This window comes from Stegodyphus dumicola, chromosome 3 (genome assembly GCF_044657685.1).
Source record: "Stegodyphus dumicola isolate Sdum_Otavi_A_Nest chromosome 3, ASM4465768v1".
Taxonomy (NCBI): Eukaryota; Metazoa; Arthropoda; class Arachnida; order Araneae; family Eresidae; genus Stegodyphus; species Stegodyphus dumicola.
In genome coordinates, this window is record NC_140770.1 from 160,341,144 (window position 1) to 160,368,027 (window position 26,884).

The 26,884-nt window shown below is 34.6% G+C and overlaps 1 protein-coding gene across 4 annotated transcripts in view; it reads left to right on the top strand.

The window, feature by feature from the left end:
- The window catches only part of LOC118185458 (uncharacterized), a 272,436-nt gene that overhangs the window by 213,884 nt on the left and 31,668 nt on the right, over nucleotides 1–26,884 (top strand). For all 4 annotated transcript variants that reach the window (XM_035355307.2, XM_085813560.1, XM_085813561.1 and 1 more), the window contains exons 3-4: nucleotides 12,513–12,656; nucleotides 24,576–26,135. In XM_035355307.2, the coding sequence (XP_035211198.1) occupies nucleotides 12,513–12,656; nucleotides 24,576–26,135 (1,704 nt within the window). The remainder of the gene's footprint in view (nucleotides 1–12,512; nucleotides 12,657–24,575; nucleotides 26,136–26,884) is intronic.

Genomic DNA, 26,884 nt, shown 5'->3' on the forward strand with positions numbered 1-26,884 from the left:
ACTGAACTTATTTTAATAGTTTTTCTCAAAAAGATGTTGAATGAAATGTTGATAAATTTTATTTTACTATTGAAAATGTTTCGCTTTCTTTAAACCCACACACCGTAAAGAATGACTTATCAGGTAGGAAACTCCCAAAACTTCTAGTTTATATTTAATATATATAATTCGTACAGTAAGTGTTTTGGAATAAGTGTGGGGCGATTTAACCGTAACTGTACTTTTAAACTCATATTTACTTTCAAATTGTTTATTGAATTGCATTATTTTATGTACCTAAAACTGTAACTTTAAAGAAACTCTATGTATGTAACCGTATCTCAGTTAGTAGTGTAGGTTAAGTTGTGAAGATGATGAGCAGTTTAATTAGTTAAGCGAAGTACTTCTCTTCCGGTATAACGAGCAGTGTTATGACTTAGTACACCAGATTGGTGTACCGGATATAGCATAGGAGTTTTGATGATTAAGCGACAAATGAATTATTGCATTCTACGTAAAAATCTGTTTCAATGCCGAGGTAAATTCCATAATATAATAAGTAGCTAAGTCTACATAATTTTCATCATTACATCAAAAGTCTACGTGTAAGAAATATCATCAGCCTCATATTTTAATTACCCGTTCTTAAAGCGATAAATACTCTTATGTTCCTTATAATGATTCTTAATGTTTCTTATTGTTGTTTCTGTTGGTTTTATTGCTGTTATATCAAAGCTTAGAGAAACTGAACTCGTATGTACGTCATGTATAAAGTTATATTCGTTTTGTCTGAGCCCTTTTTAAAATGAAAAATTTGTAGAAAAAATTATCCAATGAACGTTGATTAAATGTTGCATCTGGTTATCATGAATTTGAAATAAATAGCCAAACAAACCAAAAAAATACCAATAATATTTTATGGATAACGAAATGATCATCAAGACCACATGGAAAGCGCATGTATATGTCCATAAATCAGAGTAAGAATTTGGCGCGGATTTAGCCTTACGAATTTAATTTTGGTTGTCAGTTGTGTGGTGATCATTCTTAAGCAATCATAAGATTTTTATGCTATAGACAGAATTGAAGATGATATGATGTTCTATGAAGCGGGTGACAACGATGTTAATGATGAATGATGAAAGCTGGCATCTTCCCAAGCATACCTCAAGCAGAGAGAAATTTCCGACAGCTGCTAAAAATTTTTTTTTCGGATCTCGTATTAAGAAATTTAGTTAATGTGATATATAAAATTTAAAACAAAGAACAGGGTTTTTTTTTTTTTTTTTTTTTTTTTTTTTGAAGGGAGAAATTATTTAACCTATACTATTTTTAGTGGTCGAATTATTTGTAAATCATTTTCAACTCGTGATAAGTCTACTTCCAGACTTCAGTAATAAAAAAATTTGCTTAGCATTATACACGGAAATATATGGTATAAAACGTTGTAGAGTCATTAGGTTATTCTGATGCTGGAGACGGATGTGCAGTGCTCACGCCGGCACTCGAACCCTGGACTTCTCGAATACGGTTCGAGTATGCTTTCTATTTACATCACGAAAGCATGCATAAATGAGGGAGAAAATACCTTATATACTCCACCTTTTAAAGGTCGACTAGGGAGGAGTGGACCTAGTTGCCGAAAGGCTTCGGAATTGAAATGACGATAGCGGTGGTATAGGTGACGGTAGCGGACGGTGTTGTGACGGTAGTGGATGGTGTAGTAACGGTAGCGGTGGTTCGGTGAAGTGACGTTAGCGGTCGTGTAGAAGCGGGGGTAACGAATTAGCGTTCGCCACCTTTTAACTCGGTCGCCCCTTGTAAAGTCTTTTAAGTTATTTTGAAGAATGAGACATGAAAAATATGCATTGCCGGAACTCGAACCCTGGATCTCTAAAATATACGTCGAGTATGCTTCCAGTTACATCACAAAGGCATGCAGAAAGGAGGAAGAAAATGCCTTACAAATGGAGGTCCAAACGTCCTGAGTCATAATCATCATAAAATATAACCGCATACATATACGCTGCTTGATTTAGATGTCGGTAGTGCTTCTAAGCTTATCAAAACATGGGCGATACATCTCAGCTATGAAGTGAACAACAGTTAGGTAGACTTGCTTGATTTTGCATTCATCTGTAATATAGTGTGCATCTTAGAAGCATTTAAACGTAATTATAAATATGTTTCTTATTATGCCCTAGTACAGAGGTCCTCAAACGCTTCTGATAGTTAATCTCTTCAGAAATTTCACAACTTTTTATCATCCCATTCTATTTTTATTGCATAATCATATGACGAAAAATTAAAACGCTAATGTAATTTTTAGATTGTTTGTTCTTTTCTAGATCCTTCTACTAATTTTGTAAATTCTACATTAATTCAACATGCATCGAAAGTAAAGAAAAATATAAATTCTCTGGATTTGAAATACTGAATTTTCAGCAAAAAATTCCGATTTCAATAATAAACTTGGCCACAACTATATTACATCCAAAATAAGGATTAAACAAATTATGCACATGAGAAATTTAAATAGATTAAAAGCTTGGTTCAAAATTAAATCTCTAATCTCGCTTCCAACTTTTATTTCCAATTTATGTTGAGCGCGACGTCAGCCATCTGTGCCTGACACTAGATTTTCCGTTATCTGTGGCTGACACTAGATTTTCCGTTTAGGCCGCGTCAGCTATCCTTGGCTGACACTAGATTTTCCGTTTAGGCCGCGTCAGCCATCTGTGGCTGCACGAAACTTTCCGTTTAGGTCGTGTCAGCCATTTGTGGCTGACACTAGACCTTTTCGTTTAGGCCGCGTCGACCGCCGCTGGCTGACAGCGTGTAACATGATATATAACTATAAAATTTACACTGTTTTATTAAATTACACAAAATTTATTTAAAATTTACTTAATTTTGATTCATGATTTGATTTTGATTCATTGGATTTCATTGAAACACAGTAAACATGAAAACGGTTCTCCATTACAACTATTACAAAATGTGACAACACTCTTTTAGTCTTTTTTTCTAGCCATTACTCTACCAGCTTCTGTTGCATTTTTATCATAACATAATTTACAATATTTTCGTACTTCAGAGGCTTTTCCCGGTTTTCTTCGGAGTTCTTATGTTGTCGTTTTCTAGATATTCTTGCATTTTTTGTTCGACGGAATGTCTTCTTTTTCACAACTTGTTGCTATCTTCTACCGCGATACGAATCACTGGCCGTACAATACCAGCGCTTTTAAGCGAAGCGCGTGGCCTGAACAGTATTGCCTAAAATATACGCGTGGCGCTCAACGTGTTAAAATAAAATACTGAAGATCAAAGCACCATTTTTAATTGTATCTTGAATAAAATATTTCAAAGTGAGAAGTTTCAATCTGATAATACTGATTTCATTTGGATTATTTGCATGTTTACGACAAATGTAAAATGCAATTACTTCTTAACTAAATCGTTTACAATTTAGTTATTTATTATATTACTGGTAATTTACTTTTTTCATCGCGTTTTTCTGTGTCATATCAATCCCTAGGATAGGGGATCTAGAAACAAATCTGCTATTACGGCAAGAGTTCTTGAATTTAACAGAAGTTACAAAGCGTTTCATTATACAAAAATCTTAAAATCGATAGACACGTGACATCATTTATTTTCCACTTCTCTTAGAACTATTATCATCAGATGAAGTTAAATTAACGGTCTCTAAATAAATAATTCAAAATCTTCGAAATAATCTCATTACGTCTTGCTGAAATAAAGCTGTCAAACTTAAAATTAGAAAAAAATACTCTACTTCTAGATAAGAACTGCTTTTGGGGACTGATTCAGAGATCAGGTATACCCTAGTGGATAATTCATCTTCGTCAGTTACTTCGATAGTAAGATATGAGTGACTTTTCCCAATATCTTACATATACACATTTCTTTGGTGAATAAATAATATACACAATAAAATCTCTTTTTAACTGGAAGCAACGGGACCTCGCCGATTCCGAATTGTCCTTTTCACGATTCTTGACGCCGTATTAGAGTTCGCAACTTGCAAAATCTTTTTTATTTTTTATCTTTTAAATCTGTCGGCCACAATTAAATAGCATCGAAAATCGTACAGAATATTTGAAATTAAAACGCATACACGTAATTTTATATCTGAAAACAAAATTAAGCAACATTTTAAAATTTACCATGCTATTGTAAATATTTATAAGTATTGTAATCCTTTTTAGTATATTAATGGATTTTGCATTGTTTTACATATTTTATTTTTTATTGTTTTTAGAATGGAAATTTCATGATTTATTTTGTGTTTAAGGTAATTTGTGACTGCATATTATATATTTAATGTTCATTGATCGCTTACAATTATAGATCTTTTAATTCTGAGTGCAACGGTTTGGGAATCGTAAAAATAGCTCTCAATTAGAACTCGAGATACAGACTATTTCGTTCTGAGAGGCCTTTGTAAATTTTTTTTTTTGGCCGAGTTGATTTTATTTGGCATATTCTCGCCAACTTGGCGAGTTTCTGTAAGATTCTCGAGAACACATTTTCGAAACCCTAAGAGCCTAAGCTGACATGTCGGAGGACTGAGGAATTCAGATGTGAAACAGCTGTGAGACTTAGCGATTAACTTAAACTACGAGTTACGGTTTTACCCTTACTTAAACTGCGAGTTAGGATTAAAGAGTGATTTGAGGAACTTGACGATTTATTTCGACTGTTAAGGAGGAATTGCTGAATATCCGGATTCTTCTTGAGTTATTTCCGGCCTTTATTGTCGTGTGTATACCATTTATTGTGCCTATTTTCCTAAAAAATTGTTCATTTCTTCCTGGTTGTCTGAACTTATGTAATAGTTGGTGGTTTTTTAAATAATATCTCGCAACAATACATATTGTAGAGACATTAGGTATTTTTTGGAAGCAGGAGAAATGAAAAATATGCAAAGCCTTCGCCGGGGATCGAACCTCGGCCCTCTGGAATACGCGTCCAGCGTGCAGACCACCACACCACGAAGGCATGCTAGGAAGGCGGGAGAAATACCTTATAATATTATCAGACGAAATATACGAAATAATTGTGTTGGTGACTATATACTAACATAGATAAACATTTATCGACAAATTTATGAAAGTCTGCAGTCGTTCCTCAGCTTCCTTCCGCATAACTCTTATTAATCCGCTTTAATTGCAGGTTAGTCATAATTTTACCTCACAAGATATGTTTCAATAAAGTCACTTCAATATGTGAAAATCACACACGAACTAAAACTATATACAAAATTTATTTACAAGATTTTAACTATTCTAAATTACTCTCAAACGAGAGTTCAAATCATTGTTACCGACTCAGTCGGTTCTAGCTACAATTCTCTAGAACAGAGTGCAACTACATGGTTGCCAAAAGTACAAAATCTAGTTAACGGCAGTCACAACAACTCTATTATTCTGCTTGACGTCTTCATCTTCATCCTTTTCTTCTTCGTCATCATATTTCTCATGTACGATTATTTTATGGGTCATCTTGAGAGAGTGTGACGGGAACAAATCTGTCTACGTCCACCCAAGCTTGCATCAACTTTTAATTTGTAGAGACATTAGGATTTTTTGGAAGCAGGAGAAATGAAAAATTCCCAACGCCTTCGCCGGGAATCGAATCACGGACCTCTCAATTACGCGCTGAGCGTGCAGACCACCACACCACGAGTGCATGCCAAGAAGGCGGGAGAAATACCTTATACTTTACTATCAACCTTCTCCGAATATGTAACTAAATCTAAAATGTCGGCAGTGAGTGTTGGATGTGTTTTAAAACCAAAAGAATCGACTTAAGACCTACGAACTTTATCATATGCAAATTTACCCTAATGCTCTTTACATCCTTCCAAACGAAATATGCCGCATGTCAACATAAAAAGTTTTCTGAATATCCTGAACACTTCCTTCAATGTTGGCGCACAGAACGCATAAAAAGAGATTAGTGATGCATCTTTATATTCGGGATAATTCCTTGGTTCATTGGTTGAATAAGGCGTTAGCTAGCAGACACATAACAAACATTTTTCACCTTTAAGTTACAAGGTATTTTCTCCCTTCTTCCTGCATGCCTTCATGGTGTAACGGTAGCACACACGGCACGTATTCGAGAGGTCCTGATCGAGAATCCTGGCGAGGGCAATGCACATTTTTTAGCTTCCTGATATCGAAAAGAGCGTAATGACTCTATAAAGTGTGCATATTGTTAGCTCATTATATCTTTAGGCCTAAACTTCGAATTTAAATTTAGACCCTTGCCATATTATCCTGATTACGTGCCTTGCATGATTTTTTCTGTTACTTTAGATGTATTCTAAACTAGTGTTGCCATTTACAAACGAGAAATCTGTATTACTATTGGCAACAAGTACATTAGTGAGAAAATAAATCATTCTTTATGTCCAGAATTAATTTAATGAAAAATGTAAGATAATTACAGCAAAATATTATTTTATAGCGTTAATGAAGAGTAAGGAAAGAATTCACATATTTCCAGCTTTGATACTGTGGCCTTTCACAACTCGAATACGCCATGCATATTCCATTTTCATTCCATATCAGCCCCCAACATTCCTGAAACATTGCTGAAGGATCTGGAATATTGCAGACTTATTCTCAGAAAATAGTTTATGTTATTCGAAGGATAATCCTAGAATGTTCCACTCATATTCGAATTTGGAATATTCGTATAGAAAGAATGTGCTTGAAATATTCTAGGCACATTTTAGGAGACTATTATTCGTCACTGTATTCGTTCATTCTTGAAAAAGAATAAAAATTTCGAAAGAGAGTGAGTGGGTTTTAATGGTTTCGTATATATTTGTGTTCCAAAGAAAGTCTTCAGATATTGACAAGATTTGCTATCTAATATCCTAAATTTCGAAAACATATAAAAATTATCTCTTCGATATTTCTGAGAAAATGTTTTGGTTACGAAAACCGGCAGGCATTGGAAGTATTCCATGTACAAAAAGTATGCTTGGAAAATATCTGGCAAAAGTGTAAAAAAAAGTAGAAGTCCAAATGACGCTTTGAGGTGGTACAGAGTGCTGTTGAGCAGGAGATAAAAGCCTTCTGCTTGCGTAAATTACCATACCCGGTGTGGATTTTGAATGGCCACCGTAAATGCAACACCCTGAAGGAAGCATGCAAATAACATGAAATTTACAACATGCATTAGCGGAGGTGAGATATGCAAATGATTAGAATTTCAGCGCAGACGCACATCACGTGCGCCTGTGGTGCCACTTCAAAGCGCTATTTAAGGCTTGGAGTTTTCGACGATTTCAAGTTCGGCAGTTGTGTTTTTCTTGTGATTTTTTTTCAAAAAAACGATCAATTATGCCTCGTAGTAAACAACGATCATCGTTTGATCAAGTATCCAAGTTCGACAGAGGAAGGATAGTGGCTTATCGAGAGTGTGGATTATCTTTCAGGGAAATCGATAGTCGTATTGGACGAAACCAAACAACTGTAATGCGGATATGTGACCGTTGGATACAAGAGGGTACAACGCACCGACGTGTACGATCGCATCCACCTCAGTGCTCCACTTCACGTGATGACAAGAACATTGTGCGCATGACAGTGACGGATCGCTTAGTCACATCACAAACCATAGCACAGCACATTCAGTCTGTAACGCATCATCCAGTGTCTGCACATACTATTCGACGCCGTTTACAACAGAGTGGTCTGTCCGCAAGACGTTCATTGCTTCGTCTACCCTTGACGCAGAACCACAGACGTCTCCGCCGCCAGTGGTGCGATGAAAGAAGTATGTGACAGCAGAATGGAATGAAATTGTCTTTACTGACGAGTCACGCTTCTGTCTGCAACACCACGATGGTCGGATTCGAGTCTGGAGACACCGTGGAGAGAAGATTCTGAACAGCTGCGTTATGCACCGGCCACTGGTCCTGCACCGGCTATTATGGTATGGGGCGGTATTGGATATCACTCTCGCACTCCTCTAATACGCATTGCCGGCACTTTAAACAGCCAGCGCTACATCCCCGAGGTTTTTGAGCCAGTTGCCCTTCCTTACCTTCAGGACTTGCCCACAGCCATATTTCAACAGGATAATGCGCGACCACACGTGGCACGCATTGTCCAAGGGTTCTTCGTCAATCGCCAGATTGAATTGCTTCCCAGGCCAGCTCGCTCTTCGGATCTTTCGCCAATAGAAAACATGTGATCCATGGTTGCTGAACGATTGACCTAGATTACATTCCAAGCTGCCACACCAGATCAACTTTGGCAACGTGTGGAAGCTGGTCTACTGTACCCCAAGAGCACATCCAAAGTCTCTTTGAATCAATGCCGAGGCTTGTGGCAGCGGTAATTTCTAACAATGGGCGGATACTCCGGCTACTGATTCTAGAAGAAACCACACTTCACAGAAATCTATAAATTTAATCATTTGATACTTGGTCAACATGTTATCTACTAAATAAATTTTGTTGTGATATTTCTTGTCTTTCTTGGTGTTGCAATTTGGGTGGCCAGCAGTGTATATTGTTATCTGAAAACGTAGCTCTCTGACGTGCATTTTAACTGTAGGACTCCGGATCGAAACTAAGCAGCTGCTCAAAGGAAGTACATGGAATTCATCCATTTCACCAGTTTTTAGTAGATACTCTGTATTAGCCGTATCTCATAAGTAAAACTCCTCTCGGCGTAAAATCGGTGGCGTAAATCACTTTCATTCAGTAATGCACACACCTAGAAAACTGCATGGGGAATTGCAATTTATGTGAATTGAACACTTTTATCATCCGCTCAACAACACCTTATAGTCCCTATATTAAATACGATTACAAAATGTTTCCTTTTAAAAAGTTTCCTATATGAAATTACTTTTCGGAGTCCTGTTCCTCTTTCAGTAGTAGACTGCATCTGAAACATAATAATGGGATCTGATGATGTTAGTTAATTTGGAAACAACAACTACTCTTTTCTGAACCTTTTATTACACATTTGTTGCTTCTAAAATATTGTTATAATTAGTACTTTATGCAAAAGCACTGGAATGTTTTCAAAATCTATGGTCTGTCTCGAATGATTTTCTTAATATATTCAAGAATGGACTTCGCTTTTTAGAAAGTACAGAATATAGAACTGTATAGCATATTTTACTGCTGGAGATAAATTTGAGTATCATACTGTTAAGTAATACATTTATATTTAATTAGAAAGAATATGAAGAGGTGATTTTAGGTTAGATCAATGCAATATTTTGCATTTAGGGATAATAAAATGTACTAATGCTTGTTCATATGAAAGATATTTCTAAAACTTGCTTTACTTGTAAATGTTTTTAAGAATATTTGTGGCATTATTTCGATTGATTGCATACTGTCTGTGTGGGGTTATTGTGTGCTAGCTTATAATACATCTGATTGTTCCATCGGATGCAGGTTTCGTATAGTCCGATTTTGAGAACAGAAGTGAAGCCGAAAAATTTATTCAACAGTTTTCTAAGAGCTCTTATAAACGGAATTATAGATTCAAAAATGCCAAGAATTTTGGTTTTGCTTTACGTCCCAAATCCACATTTTGAAAAAATCGTATTTACGGTCAGTTCGTATTTTTTCATAAAAGTGGTGGAATTAGAAGGAACACAGTAATTACTTTAAAAAAGAAATAACCTTGTTACTTGAAGAAGGAATTATCTTGCGATTTTTATACCTAAAAAAATTATAAGTTTAAAATCTTCTTCCTCAAGACGGCACTTTCCTGCTGCCATTTTGAGGCGCCTTCTCTTAGTATAGTTCGACCGCCTCATTCGCGACCATGAACAACAAACACGCATGCGCCATTCGGACCGAATTATTCTCAAAATAGGGTGGAAGGATGGGGACTTTCTTTCCCTCCAGTATACCTCTTTCCGGAGAAGAAAAGACCTTTCACGTCGCAGCAAGTAATACCGCCCCTTTTGGACGAGTCTATGTCTTTTGGCAGAATGCCAAACAGGGTTGCGCTTGAGACGGCCGAACTATAAGGGTCGTAACTGAGGATTTAGACAGTTGGCGATTGTAATGACCGATTGATGGGCTTTAAATTCATCGTTGACGTCAAATACACCTGAACTGAGATTTCTTTATACTTTGTTAACTCTTGTTGTAAGGAGCAGTACCATAATGATTCTGCAGATTTCAATTACCTGAGCGAAAACTGCTTAAAATTTTATATCTCTATACATCTTTTATATTTCAGGTATTTATTTTTCTCCAGAGCATAATATTTCAAACAATAAAGCATTATTTGAAAGAATTAAAAATTTCTGTGATGTGATATGTTTTAATGATGCATATCCATATACTTGTAAATTATTTTAATTTGGAATATGGCAGTAATTCTCAACCTAGCAAATTGTTCTGACTGCTGATATCAGCAGAATGCCTATGATTCCTTCTTTATATTTCGTTTTTCAAACTCCCATAAATTTATTACCAAGATGTGTTAATAACCCTTTATGTCCCTTAACATTGGCATTAATACCTCTCCCATAATTTCCACAGAACTGCATTTATAACCTTCCTAATGAACCTGATAAAAACGTTTATAAACTAATAAATCGAAAACTGAAATAGTAAAATAATAAACAGGAAATACGACATTTGCTAACGTAGCAAATTATAATCGCCAGGAAAGAAGTGCTTGGAATACACATTCTTGCTAAATCTTTCTTTCTAAACGTACTCTTTAGATTCGGAAATTTATGAGAATTTCGTGTATATATATATATATATATATAAGAACCGCCATTTTCGAAATATTCGCTTTTATACTACACGAGAACAGGTTGTCAGCATTTGCATCAACAGTTTGTGGATCGTTTTCAGCAACACTAAACCGATATCCGAACGGCTTGGACGACTACAACTGGCATAAACATAATTTTGATGCTGGACAATAAAATCTTGCTACGTCATAGAAGTTAGTGTAAGGTTTTTGCCGAATATTTTAACTCTCCATTAAAATGGCGTAAAAATCGACCAATTATAGCGAACCAAGCAAACTGAAGCTCTGTAGTCATATTCAAGTACGCATAAATTTGCCTTCCCTGACTGGCTATAACTTAGGCTGCGTTCGACAATATGAAAAAGCTAATGTCTTCTACAAGTGTAACGACTGTGATTTCCTACCTGCGCAACTGCTGGCTTGGTATCCTTGAAGGTCTTAAGTGGCCTTGGGGGTCGAATCGAGATGTGAGACATAGAAACCAAACATCGTACCCACTAAGGCAGAAGTACTCTTTAACCTTCGCTGCCAATATTGGATCTTTTTCAGGTACGAGCGCGGATTGGTCGCTGAGTTACTCCATTATATTTATTGGACTTTGACAAGAAGTAATATACTATATGCCAAAGGAATACTGCAATATTTCCTATTCCACATATTTTCATGTATTTGAAACCTTTCTGAATAGGCTCCAGGGTTCTGAGGCATAAATTTACAGAGAAAGGACTGTAATTTCAAATAAAATATGGTATAAATAAAATTGTAGTATATACTTCTTAGCCATTTTTTGTGAAGTAGCATTTAGCATATGCCTCATATATCTAGGAAATACTTTTCAAGACATGTATAAATACAAAAAGAGCTTCAGAGTTGTTTTGTGTTATGTTGTAGAAACATTAGGTTAATTGGAAGCAGAAAAGATGAAAAATATGCAACCGCCTTCGCCGGGAATCTAACCACGGACCTCTGAAATACAGACTCAGTGTGCAGAACCACTACGCCACGAAGGCACGCTAGGGAAGTGGGAGAAATACCTTATATACTATCATTTTAAAGGGCGACTAGGGTTTTAGGGGACCTAGTCACCAAATCTCGGATGTGGAGAATCATCATCTACAACCCTTTTAGTTTGGGTGCCACTGTAGAGACATTAGGATTTTTTGGAAGCCAGAGAGATGAAAAATTAGCAACCGCCTTCGCCGGGAATCGAACCACGGACCTCTGGAATACCGGCCCAGCGTGCTACCGTTACACCACGAAGGCACCCTAGGGAAGTGGGAGAAATACCTTATAATGTGATAAGTATTTTAAGAGTATTAAAGTGATTTTACTTGGTGATCTCTTTTGACTGGCGACTATCCAAATTAATTCAATCTGCGATTTTATTTTACTCATTTGTTGAGAATAGATACAAGTTATTATGTTAACAATTCTTAGATGAAAAGGGGGAAAAAATCTGATTTTATGTAAAAAATCGCAAGCATGGTAGGTATCTGTTATACGCTTCTTTCTACTGGGCATTCGAATTACGAGTATTTCTGGTGCAATACTTAATTCAAAAAGACGAAAAACGGAAAATGTAGTTCGATTTTTTTTTAGTATTCCATGAAATAAATGTAGACCTTACGAATTTATATAATTCCTGTATCATTTAAGGTATATTGTATTAGAATGTATTAGTTGAATAGAATTTTTATTGATTTCAGTTCCATCGCATTTCTGATAATAAATTGAATTATTTTTCAGGTCCTATTGTTAGTGCTTTAACGAATCGATTCGGATGTCGAGTGGTCACCATCGCTGGCAGCCTCGTCTCCTGTACCGCTTTTATTCTGAGCACTATGGCACCAACCATCGATGTGCTCATGATAACATACGGAGTAATGGGAGGTAAATCAATCAAAGTTTAAAACTGTATTTTATGTTAATAAGCTTTGATATTTGTCATTTATCGCAATTATTCTATATTTATATATTTTGGCATCAGAAGAAAACTAGAACTGTCAGAAGCAAACTTTGTAATTTAATATTTTTTTTCCAATGTATGCATGTATACACTTGCATACCAAAGTTTAAGTTAAATTTTGTAGGAATTCTAAAGTTAGAGAAAACTGCATTCTTATTGCTTAGCCTTTCATGTACACCAGAGTTTCTTAAATTGTGGGTCGCGGGACCTGCAGCAGGGTGTTGCCAAAAATTTTAGCAGTTTTGATATTTCTTTAACTTATTATAATAATTTTACGATTGCCAAATATTTTTACACAATGTATCTGAAAATAAATAAAGATAAGAAACAAAGGAAAAACGAAAACGTTTCGACGCATTCTTTTTATAATATATTTTATATTTTGAGGCTGGACTTCACGTAGCGAAAGATAAAATATTTTCCAGGTACCGAATCTGGTGAATGGGAGAATGGTTTGGAACTGTGACACATTTTTGTGCTAGAAACTGTTTAATAAGAAACAGATTTGTATGACGGCACATTGTCGTGTAGAAGAAATCAGTTATTTATTTGAGCTTCTTCGGGCCTAGCGGGTTGAATTCTCTTCAGAAGTTTGTCCATTACGTCTTCGTGAAATATAGAATTTAGCATCTTTCCTTCGGGAACAAATTCCTTCACAATTATCTTTTTCTAATCAAGACGGTGGCCAGAGATTTCTGGAACAGAAGTTTCCGCAGTAAACTTCAATTTCAGGAATCTCCAACAAAGACGATGTTGAAATGATATGACCATGCTGCCAGTGGCGTAAATAAGGGTATGCAAGGAACGCCGTCGCATAGGGGTCTAAAGGCTTATGGGCCCTTGAATGTCCTGCTTAATTACATTTATATGTTTAAAGGTAAGAGAAAACGGATGCACTATATAATAGAATCCGTTTTCTTTTAAGTTTTTAAGAGTAACATACCTGGCTTATATATATATAAGAATTCGTATTCTACATAAAAGGATTTATCGAAATTTATTAATTATGAATTTCAATTTTTGGTTTTTGGAAAAGATTAGTTCTAAATTTCTATCTTTATATACATATAAAGATATAAGATAAACGTTATACTTAATAAATAAAGTTAACACAAAAAAAAAAAAAAAAAAAACACCGTTAGCCAGCTTGCTAAGAAACCTGAATAGTGATAGATTGAACTGGGGAAAAACTGAAAACATATATATAAATGTATGTCAACGCTTAACACTGCATCGGGGGGTCTAAACATATGCTGCTATTCAGATTTAAAAAATTTTGTGTTTTCGGTGTTTAGCTGTATGTGGCGTAAGTGCGGAGAAATCGATGCTTAATAATAAAGCTAAAAAGGTTTAAAAAAAGTGCGGTTCACAGGAGTGAGTGCAGCAACAGACTGGTAGACTACGTGCTCAGAGAGAGCGTAAAAATCTCAGCAAATCCTCTTGGGTGGCTGTTAAAATCTAAAAACTTTTCAAATTTTTTCTTTCCCTCCTTTTATTAGTACTTCGGCATAGGGGCCCAAAATTTCTAATTACGCCACTGCATGCTGACCATGAATCTTCACCAGTCCAAGTATAGATGATTGCCGTTTTGTCTGAGGTTCATAAGCACAGCACTAAGTTTCTTCCTTAGTTAAAGATTGTTTGAAAACTTTCCGCTTTTCAGCTAAATTGCATTGCTATTCTTTACTCAAATTTCTAATCCATGACATCAAAGTAAACTATTTATTACGTAGAAAATTCTGTACGTTAGCAAATGATATATGAGAGGAAGCAAGCTGAGAGGTCATAATAATAATGCTGTAAATTATCCTCCCGCAGGTTTTCTGAATTTTTTAAAAAAATAATTAGTCTTAAAACTTTTAGTTGCACTGTATTGGCTTCAGGGGTATCAGAAACCCCTATACCGACAATGTTAAATTGGCCATTTTCGATGTACCTTTTCTCAAAATATGCTGTAGATACAAGCTTGAAATTTTTTCTGTAACTAAAGTATACCTATCTGATTATACTGAAGTGAGCTTTTGAAGCATTTTGAATTTTAGAGTAAATTACAGAATATTTTGTTAGGCATAGTAAAATTTAGCACTTTTCTCACGCAAAAAAATTTAAAAAAATTTTTTTAAGTTTATTACAAAAAGCTCATTTCAGTAAATATTACGGAACCTAATAAATAAGCCATAAGAGTTTAGATACCTGTGAGCAGTAGTTCCTGAGAAAAATTTACATTGAGTATAAAAAAATCACGTTTGGAGAAAAACGCGTTTTTATGTAAAAATTCTCATTGATCAGTAGATGACAAATTAAAACTAGATTTTTTTTACAGTTCTAATTTTCATAGAGATTAAAGAACGGTATTTTTAGAAAGAAAAAAGTGTAGAGAATTTGAAAATGCAAAAATCCAAAATCACAATTTTTTGAAGATTTTGGGGTTCCAACACCCCTTCAGTACATTTCTCTGATTATTCGTAGAACTTAAAATTTATTCATGAATTACGATAAGCTGCTTTATTATTATGTACAGTTTTTAATCCTATTTCTAGCCTTCTACTGAATATGACATTAGTGCAGAAATCGAATGCATACATGAGGAAAAACATTTTCTGATGGTTAATGCTCGATTATGATATCGTTCTTTTACAAATTATTACGGTATGAAAGGGTTCAGACGCCACCTGTATTGCTACGTTTCATACCACGTACGAAGCGAAACCAGATTAATGATCAGTTTGGTGAATGTTGGAGGAATTAACAGTTCTTTGCTTATTAGCGGCAAAATGGTAAGCCTGCTGAACAACGGTAGTTCGGCTTAGGTTCCAATTCACCCCCTGGGGTCGTTTACACTGCCTTAGTATCATTACAGACAGTAACGACTTTGGAGGCACAAAATACCCGGACCAGGTTCCTGGTGCCGGAAGGCGCTGTCTCGCCAGCGTACTCCATGGAGGTAGGAAAGGGAGGAGGGGCCATTCCGCGCTAGAAGTGAAGCACTGCTTTGAAGCTTGGGTCACCAGACTGGGTGTTCTTTGTTTACTTTCAGAAGCTCGCTTGACAAGATTCTGATAGTATTTCGACACACGACAGTTCCATAGAAATTGAAAAAGGGACACTCTCGCATGAAAGAAACATTCATAGTGTGATGGATAATAGCAATTTGTATAGTTTACTGACATTTACGCAAAAATCACATAATGGTTATTTTTCGATAACTAACAACAGCGATTTTGATTATGAATTTGTTTTATAAAATTCTAAGCTGTTGCACTACAAAAATATAGATTTTAAGAAAATTGCTAAAAGAGATCTGCCAAAATTTATTTTCTAGAAGATTTGAAAAGTTTGAAACTTGATGGCTAAATGTAAATATAAAATTATGTATGTTAAAATATTTGTAATTAGGCACATAGGTCAGATTAAGTTTTTATTAAATAGAGTAACGCATGCAAAGGCTATCTGCCTAAAGAGAGAGATGCCATCGTGGAGGAATTTTGAAGAAAAACTGACCTTTGAGTGGGTATTAAAAATAATACTTATAATTTTCATTCAAATTATATTCATATATATTTTTTATATAAAACTTTCGGGTGTATGCTAAATTAGTGTAAATTACTTTACACGTAAAATATGAGTGAATGCACAGAAATTAAAAATTTGCACATGCAGGAAATGATAAATAGGAAATATGTATGGGTATTTATGCATGCGCTTGCAAAAAGCATGTATCTGCCTTTGACAAAATACTTAAACATTCATTAAATTATTTATAAATGTATTTGAAATGAAGAATTTATTCACTTATAAACAACTGTGAAAGTACTGTGAAGAAAATCTAATTATTAAATGTATCTAATTTATAATGATTATAAATGTTATCTAAATATATAATAACCTTAATATTGAATTGTAAACATAAATTGAAATCCTGTTGACAAATACGTTATAAAACTATTTAAGCAAGAATTGTTCGTATTGGAAAGCAATCTGTTAAAAGGTATTGTAAAGCAAATGCTATGAGATTCGCACTTAAGAACGTAATAAAGAGTTTTGGAATATGTATTGTTGAAATGAAGGGTAAAAAAAAAATCTGATAAGTATAATTAAAAGAATTATTCCCTTTACATTTTATAATAACTCAGTTACAAGTTTTAAATAATACTTTAAAAAAAACTTATTTTATTCCCTTTCAAAAATGTTCAGAGAAAGTCAAATACTATTTAATTCCTAATAATTCTCTAATTTAATATGAACCGAATAGAGCATTAGTTATAAATTGACTTACATTTTTCGATTTAAAAGAAGCCAAAAAATCATGTCATATTTAAGAAAGTATTTTAGGAAGAAGCTCTATAAATAGAAAAGAAATAATGGATAATTTTAATATTAATAATATATTAATTAATAATATAAATCATGTCATATTTAAGAAAGTATTTTAGGAAGTAACTCTATAAATAGAAAAGAAATAATGCATAATTTTAATATTAATAATACAATAAACTTTGATCTAAATTTTTGTACCTTAACCGAATAAAATCGAATTACCTTAATTTTTTTTTCTAATGTAATTAACGAAAACTTGTGAAAATATTTCATTCAAATTAAACCATTCTGAGAAAACTGTCCTGTGAAAAGTATAGCATTTAATTCCGTTCAGAATGAAATGTTGTTTAAAAATATGTTGTTTTCACATACTTAGGACTCTGAAGTGTTGTAGAAAAAGAAAATATATACATTTATATGTATATTTGCGACGTAATTACAAAATATTTACACCCGAACGCGTCAAATCCCATAGAACTCAATGGTAAATGACCCAATGTTTTGGTCACCACGTAGGGAGCGCCGGTGCTTCAGAGTAGGGTACGGAGGAACTTGTTTAGGGCGACTCCTTCTTACTTCCTACCTCCATGGCGTACTCGGAGGGCCGAAATCACCTACCTGGCCGGAACTTGTTGTCAATACCAAGGACAGTTTTGACAGCCCCTTCCGGCCTACCGTGGAGGTAGGTGGTTTCGGCCCTCTGAGTAAGCTGGAGCGGCGGCCAATCCATCGATTGCGAGTTTAACGATCCTTGTCTGAGAGCAACTAATGGACGAGCCCTGTTGTGCGGCCTTTGGGTGGATGCCGTACAAGTAACCTCATAACTAGTTAGAAGAAATTGGGCGCATGGATTTTTTTGGGGTGTTCACCATATATAACGTTAATACAAGCTAGTTTCCCTTAAAATATCTTCTTTGAAAGTGATCCTACCTCTAGGCAGATTGCCCTTGGATATTTTGCTATGAACCAAAAAACTCCAATCCTTCGCTTTTTAAACAAATAATAAAAAAAGCTAGTTAAAACTGCCTTCCAGTGAGAAGTGGCATTTCAAATTATACTTCTTAAAAAAAGTAGATTTAGACTCTTCAAATGGATTAATGCTGCAGAAGCTCACACAGCGCTATAAATTTGAAAGGGTTTATATCCTCTATACTATCGCACCTTGAACCTGAAGAGTATGAAGACTTCTCGTATGTTGCGCATATGGACGAATTTTTAAAAGTTAAATTGCATGCTATTGTATTAGACATTTCTCACGATGAAATTAAAGTTCATTAGGTAAAAGTATGACTGATTATTTGCATGATAGTTGAAGAATTGCTGCACTGTGTGATTATCAAAGGAATAATCAACCCTGATTTTGCAAACAGTAGAGTCCTCTGAGATTACTTCCGAAATTTGCTAAAATATTTATTCACTGTACCTCTTCAGTAATGAAGTGGCCGGCGAAATTCCTTTTGGATATTAAAGGATTCGGTGTTCTCAAGCATCCCCTCAGACCAACGACTCAAATGACGTTGAAAATTCAGAAGTTGTACCACTTCATATTTCTCCTCATTGCTTTGTTCATTTACCTTGAATGATAAAATGTAAAATATCAGTATAAATTGTGCGATACTGATATTTTACATTTGTGCGATACTACTGAGGTTAAACCTATTTTCTCCTAGCGTATCATACATAATACGGCTGAATTTTTGTCTGTGGGCCCACCGTATCAAATGTAATACGGGAGTGAAGTGTCTGCCTACCCTAAATGTGATACGGGTGTGACAGCTTACTGATCATATTTGGTACTTTGAAACGGAAATTTTATGTCGAATTTTACATTCGCATAAATTCTATCAGGATGCTGTGGAAACTTACTGAATATCTATCTATATTTTGAATTTCTGCCCCGTTCAGTGAAGAAAATTGCGAGAAGACAATTTTAAATCATGTGCCGAAATTCCAGAAACAATTGATCAGCCACAGCTCAGCATAAGGTTGAGAGCATAACCATTGATTAACTGTGCTCGATTGGAAATCTGATGCCCTCGTCAACGGGACCCGCTGGCCCTTTGTTAAACATGTAAAATGATAAAATAATAGAGTAAGGATGGAAAACATATACAACATATACAGATGGAAAGAAGACTTGATATAATTTTCTCTTGTTCTCTTGCGAATGTAGATAGGACATGTTATTGTCTTTACTTTCTCTTAAATACTTTCTAATTCATTCATATAAATATGATTAATTATCTATAATCACAGTACCTTCGTTTCCAATAATATATTTCACTATTTGTTGAAGTGCAGACACACACTTTGTATTGTAGACTAAATCTTTTGCTGGAATTTTTTTTTGCAAGTCCTGGTAAATGCTTTGTTCAATAATTGAAAGTAATGGACATTGTCATATATAATGTTTAGCATCTGCTAACTGTGCTGGTGTTCCGCACGCACATCTTGCATTTCTTCTTAAGAATCGCTAGAAACAAGATGGAAATGTTCCATGATTTGTTGCTAATTGTCCTGGAAGGATTGTCCTCGTCCTTTCTTTGTCATTTTATTAAAACTTGTTTAGAAATTTTATTCTTGATTTTAAATTTCGAAATAGGAAAAGGGATATCAGTCGTATCTTTTAATGTGGCATCTTCAGCAGCTTCATTCCCTATTATACCTGTATATCCCCGTATCCAATTTAGGATAATAGGAGGAATATTCATTTTTATATTTATTGTTTCTTGAAAAGTTTGAATAAGTAAAGATGTTGTCTTCGTGGAAAATAACACCTTTAAGACTTTGGCTATCTCTGTGAACACTTTGGCTATCTCTGTGAAGCATATTGAGGCTTATTACTCTTGAGAAAGGCATTTAGCCATAAAAAGTTTTACTTCAAAGCTATTGCTTCCGCTGTGTAAACTGTCCCTGAATTATTTAGACAAAACGTTTTCAAAATTTACAAAATAAATTTGTAATTGTTCGGCTTTGCGTTATTTGCTGCCAAAATTTAAGTTGATACGACGGTTAAGTGTTCTAAGCCAGCTAGCTTAGATTTAAATTTGTTTGCTCTTAGATCACTAGTCCATGTTTTAAATTTGTATTTTATTGTTATGTTAGTTTCATCGCCAAAAGTGGTGGTTAATTTATCAAGCGAAACTCGTGCACTTATGTTCATGTTCTATTTTAATAAAAACTTTGTTTTAAACCTTTTTAGGTCTCTATAGTTACTTCAGAGACAGCGCTAGTTCGTTATACGTCTGTTGTTACATAACGTTAACTATACAAATACATATGCGCTAACGGTTATTTGCAAGTTTGGAAATGGTTTATTTTACCAAAGCAAGTCAAACTTTATAAGTTTTGTTAGTAAATATTGTAATACGATATAATAAGCTTGATATTTAAATTCTGAAGTCTTTTATTTCATTATTGCACAGAAATAATTTAAATGTAGGAATATAATCATTATTACTAATATTCCAGTGTAAAACGCATTCTGAATTTTTATTTTAAATTTAAGAATTAGGATTTTCTGTTTATGTTACAAGAAATATTATTTAATTAACATATGCGAAAACTTAACAACATGTACGTTTATTTCGGAGCGCCATGGGCTCACAATTTGTGTTTATGGATGACAACGCCCGTCCTCACCGTGCAAACATCGTAAGCGAATGCCTTCAATCGGAGAATATCACCCGTATGGACTGTCCAGCATTCTCACCGGACTTGAATCCAATAGAGCACGTGTGGGACATGCTTGGCCGACGAGTTGCAGCCCGTCAACCCCCTCCTACATGTCTACCGGATCTTCGGAGAGCATTGCTTATTGAGTGGTATAATATCCCCCAAGATCAGATCGATAATTTGATACTCGGCATGCCTAGGCATTGTACGGACTGTATTGCATCGTCTGGGAGACATACAATGTGTTAACAATCATACCAACCATGTAATATTGGTTTTTTGTAAATAGTTTTTTTTTTTTTTTTTTTTTGTAATTTGCTCCAGGGAGAAAAAATCGCTAATTTTTTTAATAATATCAAACATATAGCATCTTTTTTTACTCTTTACCTTTTGTTTAATGAATAAGCTTTACAAATAAGTCAAATTTGTTTTGCTTCTAACTCTCCCTTTGCCTGATTTTGCATTATCCTTAATTTATGGACATGAGTGTAATTTTGCGATTGTGAATGAACGTGGTCGCGTTAAAGAGATGATGGTTGATACCGGTGTTTAGTTGTAATATCAGAAATGTAAGTGCGTATGTGTGTGTATTCAGAGAACCAACTCGTGGCAAAAAAACCATCTCCCTAAGATGACCGCCTCTGAAGGAAACCAGTATTTCTGAAAACGTAAATATATTTTGATATTGAACATTCCCTCTGTAAGACGACCATTCGCAAAGAAAATTCTGCAAGTACGGCTGGTCGCCTTAGAAAGATTTATTTCATAGAGACAACTTCCCTAAGACGACCACCTTTTAAAAGATAAGCGTACTTCTGAGAACGTGAGTATATATTGGTATTGAGCATCACTTCCCTAAGGCGACCACTTGTAAAGATGTAATTTTACTTTCGGCTGGTCGTCTTAGAGAGACCTCGTTTTGTATGGTGTGATTATAACGATTACTGTTATTGTTTACGACAAAAGTTTTTTTTAAATCAAATAAATATGTATATTTAGCAAAAACTCTCTCTAAAACGATCACCTGCGTTTCCAAGTTACTCTGATGATCTTAAAGAGATCATATTTTCATTCTATTAATTTTATTGTTTACAAGAAGTCTATTAACGTCAGAAAAGAAATTAGCATAAACCCATATAAAACAACAGAAGATTTATTATTATATTGATACTAGTATGAAAACCAGTAAAAGTCAATATAAACCAATACAAACCAGTAGAAAGTTCTGAAATTGATGTTGGTTGTATGGGTGTCAATTGATACCAGTAAGAAAAATCCACAGAGATCAATAGAAACCAGTAAAAGTCAGTAGAGACGAACAAAAATTCTATAGATACCAGTAGAAAGTTTTACTGGTTTCTATGGGGCATTTTGAAACCAGTAAGAAAAACCCACAGAGACCAATAGAAACTAGTAAAAGTCAATAGAAACCCTTAAAAAGTTTTACTGGGGCATTACTTAAAAGTTTTTATGGGGCATTTTTAGCAGGGTTATGTTTTAACCAGAGCTTTGCGGAGGTGGTTCTTAGTTTTGTGGATAAATCATAATTCCAGCCGGAGCGCTAAATAAGAAGTCTCCGGCACTTCTTTTATATAACTGAATAACAATTTTAGAAGTTTGATCTTGAAATTTTTATTTTTAGCAATAAAATTATATTAAAAATCGCTTATTAAATTTTAATTTATCTCTTTACATTTTATTTAATTTTAATTACTTAATTTCTTGAATCTTTAATTATTTTAATAAATTATAATTAATTAATAAGTTATTAATTAGATAATAATTAACTATTTAATTTTTAAATAATTAATGAATTTAACACTCATTTAATTTTTAAATAATGAGTTTAATAGTTGTTTTATTTATTTACTTACTCTTGTTCATCATTGCTGACGGTCTTCCATAGGGCTTTGGCATTTCTAATTTTAAAAACGAAGCCCTGGTTTATAACTCAAAGACTATATACAGTTAGGCTAAGTTTCTGTAGATATTCTACGCATACCCTTGCGGTGACACAGTAAGTATGTGTTCTGTATTCCAGTTCCTGCCATACTCCTGATAGAATATCTTTTGTTAATGATTCGAGCACTTCACTTATCTGCTACTCCAGTTGCTGCAAGTCCTGGTGAAACAAAGACGCGAACACTAAAAAAACTGCATAGGAAAAAAAAAAAAAAATGTTTTACTGAATATACGAGTATTAAATCCAGCATTTTTATTGAGATTTTATATTCCATTACGTAAATAAATGGCTAGCTGTCTGTTGGATAAAGAGATTTTCATATGCAAAGTATTTCTGTGAATTTTGTTAGTGAATGGATTGCATTCAAATGCACCAGTGTAGGTATTTCACAAGTTGAAAAACATTCAGATTTGTATAAAATAATCCTTGGGATATTAATTTCTTATTTCTATTATTCATTGCGAGTGCTCCGAATGGAGGTAACGACAGGTGTTTAAATAATCCGAATGACATCAGCGCACCAGTTTATATATACAAGTTCAGAAACCCTCTACTTTTGATGTGTAATTTTCCTCTGTCATATTAACTGCATATTTCTTCTTTCTTTGCGTGTGCTAAATGGGGAACTTACTGATCAGGTGTTCAAATATTTTAAAAAGAATAAAGAAGCTTTATTTATTTTTATCGTCTTCGCAATCTTTTCAGTCTGGATGCTTCAGTAATATTGTTGCAAGGACTTTCTTACTGCGTACAGTGATACTGGGCATAAAAATAACACATTTTTGTAAGATTTTTAAAACCTCGAAAAGATATTGTTGTGTGCAGTTGGCAATAAAATCCCCTCCGTTACAAAGAAAGGGAGAAAGACGCGAGTACGTTGTAATTTTATCTGTGGTTCTTTATAGCATTTCTAAACTTAAATTATAATTGAGGTAGTTAAAGTACGTTTTCTTATACAGCCTTACACGCCGACGATAAAATTTAATCTCCTAACATCAGTGTAACATTTTAACATCATAATTTCTTAACTTCATCGCCTTTCATTCAAAATAGAATTGAATGACTATAAGGAAATTTTGTAATGACATGCATGGTATTCATATTTTATCTTTATTCCTATAACAATATTCTCAGGAATACTTTGATGAAATTTTATTCCTGTAACAATATTTTCATTAGTCTTTGATAATTTTCTGTTTGTACGAGTTTACGTTAATAAAAAAAATGTAAAAAATAATTTATAGAAGAGAATAAAAAAAAATTTAATTAAAAGAATATTTTTTGCATTTTAAGATAATATCTTGCATTTTTTTAATTCTTAATTTCTGGAAAAGACATCTTCTAAAAGTTTATATATATATATATATATATATATATATATATATATATATATATTAAAAAAAACGAGAACAAGTTCATTGAATTTTAAATGTTTAAAATGAATGCAGGTTTTTTTTTATTTAAACTGTATTTCGTAGCGCTAAGGTGAAACAAAACATCGCTGGGCTGGGAGTTGGGGAGAAGAAAAATATTCAGGTCTTAGTCTTTCGTGTTGATAAATTTCAGAAAACGCATCTTCGTATATTTTTGTTCACAGACTGAATACAATTAAGTGTGCAAAAAATTAGTCTACAGTTAAACAGAAACGCCTGTGCAACATGTTTTCTGTCTTTAGTTTATTGTTCACAGGAAAGCCAACAAAACAGCACTGAAAAAAAACTACCAAAAAAGAGAAAAAAAAGCCAGTATTCTCGTAAAAACTATGTAAATAAAAATGTAAAGACATAATTTCCGAGTATTCCTTACCAAGTATACTGTTTATTTTTACATTGCTTTATTAATGTATGAATTACTGTCTGTAGGTTGTTAATTAGTCTGTATTTTATAGGTATAGGATTCGGAATGGTTTTCCTGCCAGCTGTTGTTAGCGTAGGTTACTATTTCTCAACAAAACGTGCTTTAGCTACAGGAATTGCCGTCTGTGGATCTGGTATGGGTGCTTTCATCTTCGCCCCATTCTGTCAGAAACTTCTAGAAATCTACGACTGGAAAGGAGCTATGCTAATACTTGCTGGGTTAACCTTAAACTGCGCAGTTTTTGGATCGCTTATGAGACCTTTGGAGCCTGGTCCTCGTCAGAAACCTCTGTTGCAAAGAATAGCAGAAGAAAAAGAAAGGCACAGAATGGATTCCTTATGTGAGAGCCAATACATGATAATTCAGCACTCGGACGGAACTGTAGAAAAAAGACCCAAATTTGTCCTTAATTTGGAGCCCGGGGTTCATTCTACTCTGTATCTTGACCAGTTTGGAAAATCGCCAGCTGATACTCCTGTTTTCACTTTATCGCCAATACAAGAAGCCAGAAAGTCTCCAGCCAGTTCGAAAGAGGAGGAGATGGATGAAAAAGACGAAGCTGAAGAGAAAGCTCCCTTAACGGGACCTTCATTACCTAAAGTGGCAACAACTGTTTCTCTTCCTAACCACAGTTCAGCCGGCACACCGACTAATGGACCTAATGCAGGTGACCAACAAGATGGTCCATCATCACCACACATTCATAATGGAAGCTTACCTCAAACTGCCATACGCGAGTTAGCAAAACGCAAAGGACTCTTGCCGCCTTTTAGGGGAGCTATGAAACTTAGTCTGAGCAATATAACTGTTAATAATGAGATGCGGAAAAATAATGCTTCTTTGAAGATCTCATCCAGTGGATTCCTTTGTCCAGGTCAACAGAACAACAATTTTAATGCAGACGAGGTGTGGAAGCAAAACATTCGTGATCAGACTACTCAAACACCTGTTCCGCTGGACGGTAGCAGGAGGCCATCACTGCGGCGCGATCGCAAAGACTATAGTCGGCCACTTTACAGAAAAGATGTCTTTTATAGTGGAAGCATTCGTAATTTACCCGAGTACAAACAGTCTCAAGGAGACGTGCGGTCTTACGTAGCTAGTGTGACATCTATCCCCAGGGATATACCTGTATCTCAGTCTGTACTTGGCGATAACAAATCTGTTGTTCTTGATGGTAAAGAAAAACCAAAACTGTGTCCCGACTGCATAAAATTACCGAGGTCAATGACTGATACAATGTATGAAATGTTAGACTTCTCTTTACTGAAGAACCGTGTTTTTCTCATGATTTGCATCTCTAACATTATAGGAATGATTGGTTTCTATGTGCCATATGTTTACATCACAGATAGCAGTACCATGAAAGGAGTTTCTCCAGAAAAGGCTGCTTTTCTGCTGTCTGTCATAGGCATTACAAACACCCTTGGACGACTTCTGTTTGGATGGTTTGCTGATCGCCCTGGTGTCTCAGCCTTGCTGGTCAACAATATTTCTATTCTACTAACAGGAATCTGCATATTTTGCTTGCCTTTCTGCAATAACTATACAGCCATTGTAGTTGACTGCGTTCTATTTGGATTATTTGTGTGTAAGTATACATCAGTCTGAAATACTCTTTCCAGTTTTGTGTAAAATGTTTTTGCTTTCATTTTAATACGCAGAACATTACCTTTTATGAAAATTAGAATGTGTTTTGGATGTCTTCATGATGCATTCTCTTTACAAATGATACTTTTTGTGCGTAATAAGAATAGTAAAATTTCTGAGCATAAGTATAAGACAGATGCAAGGTGAAGCAGCGCACGATTGTTCCCTGTAAATCTTTGCCTTCAGAATAATACAACCGGAGCGAAAGACGATAATATCATTTATTATGATATTAATTAAAACTTAAATTAGCGTATGTCAGTAACTCGCTATAAAACCTGCAAATGTTTTCATCAGAAATACTTGCAATCGTATGAGAGGCTCTAAGTTTATGATGCATTTTTAAATCTTAACTATTGCTACTAATCAAAGAAGTTTCACTGTGTATCCAACCTTTTTTTACTTCCTTGTGCGAAGTAAAGGAAGTGTAATTGTGAAAAATTTCGGGTGTCATATTTCAACGAAAATATCCATTTTGATTTCTCACGAATCCATTTGAACGATATATTTTTGTGTGACAGAATAAAGGACTCTTTTTTCCGAAACGTATCGTAAAATGGATTCAGAAGAGATATTTTCGTGACTTCTGTATGTATGTACGTGTCTCCCATAATTCAAAAACGAGTGGCCGTAAAACGTCGAAAAAATTGTGTACATGAGTGTATTAAAATGTGTAGTAGCGCAATTCCC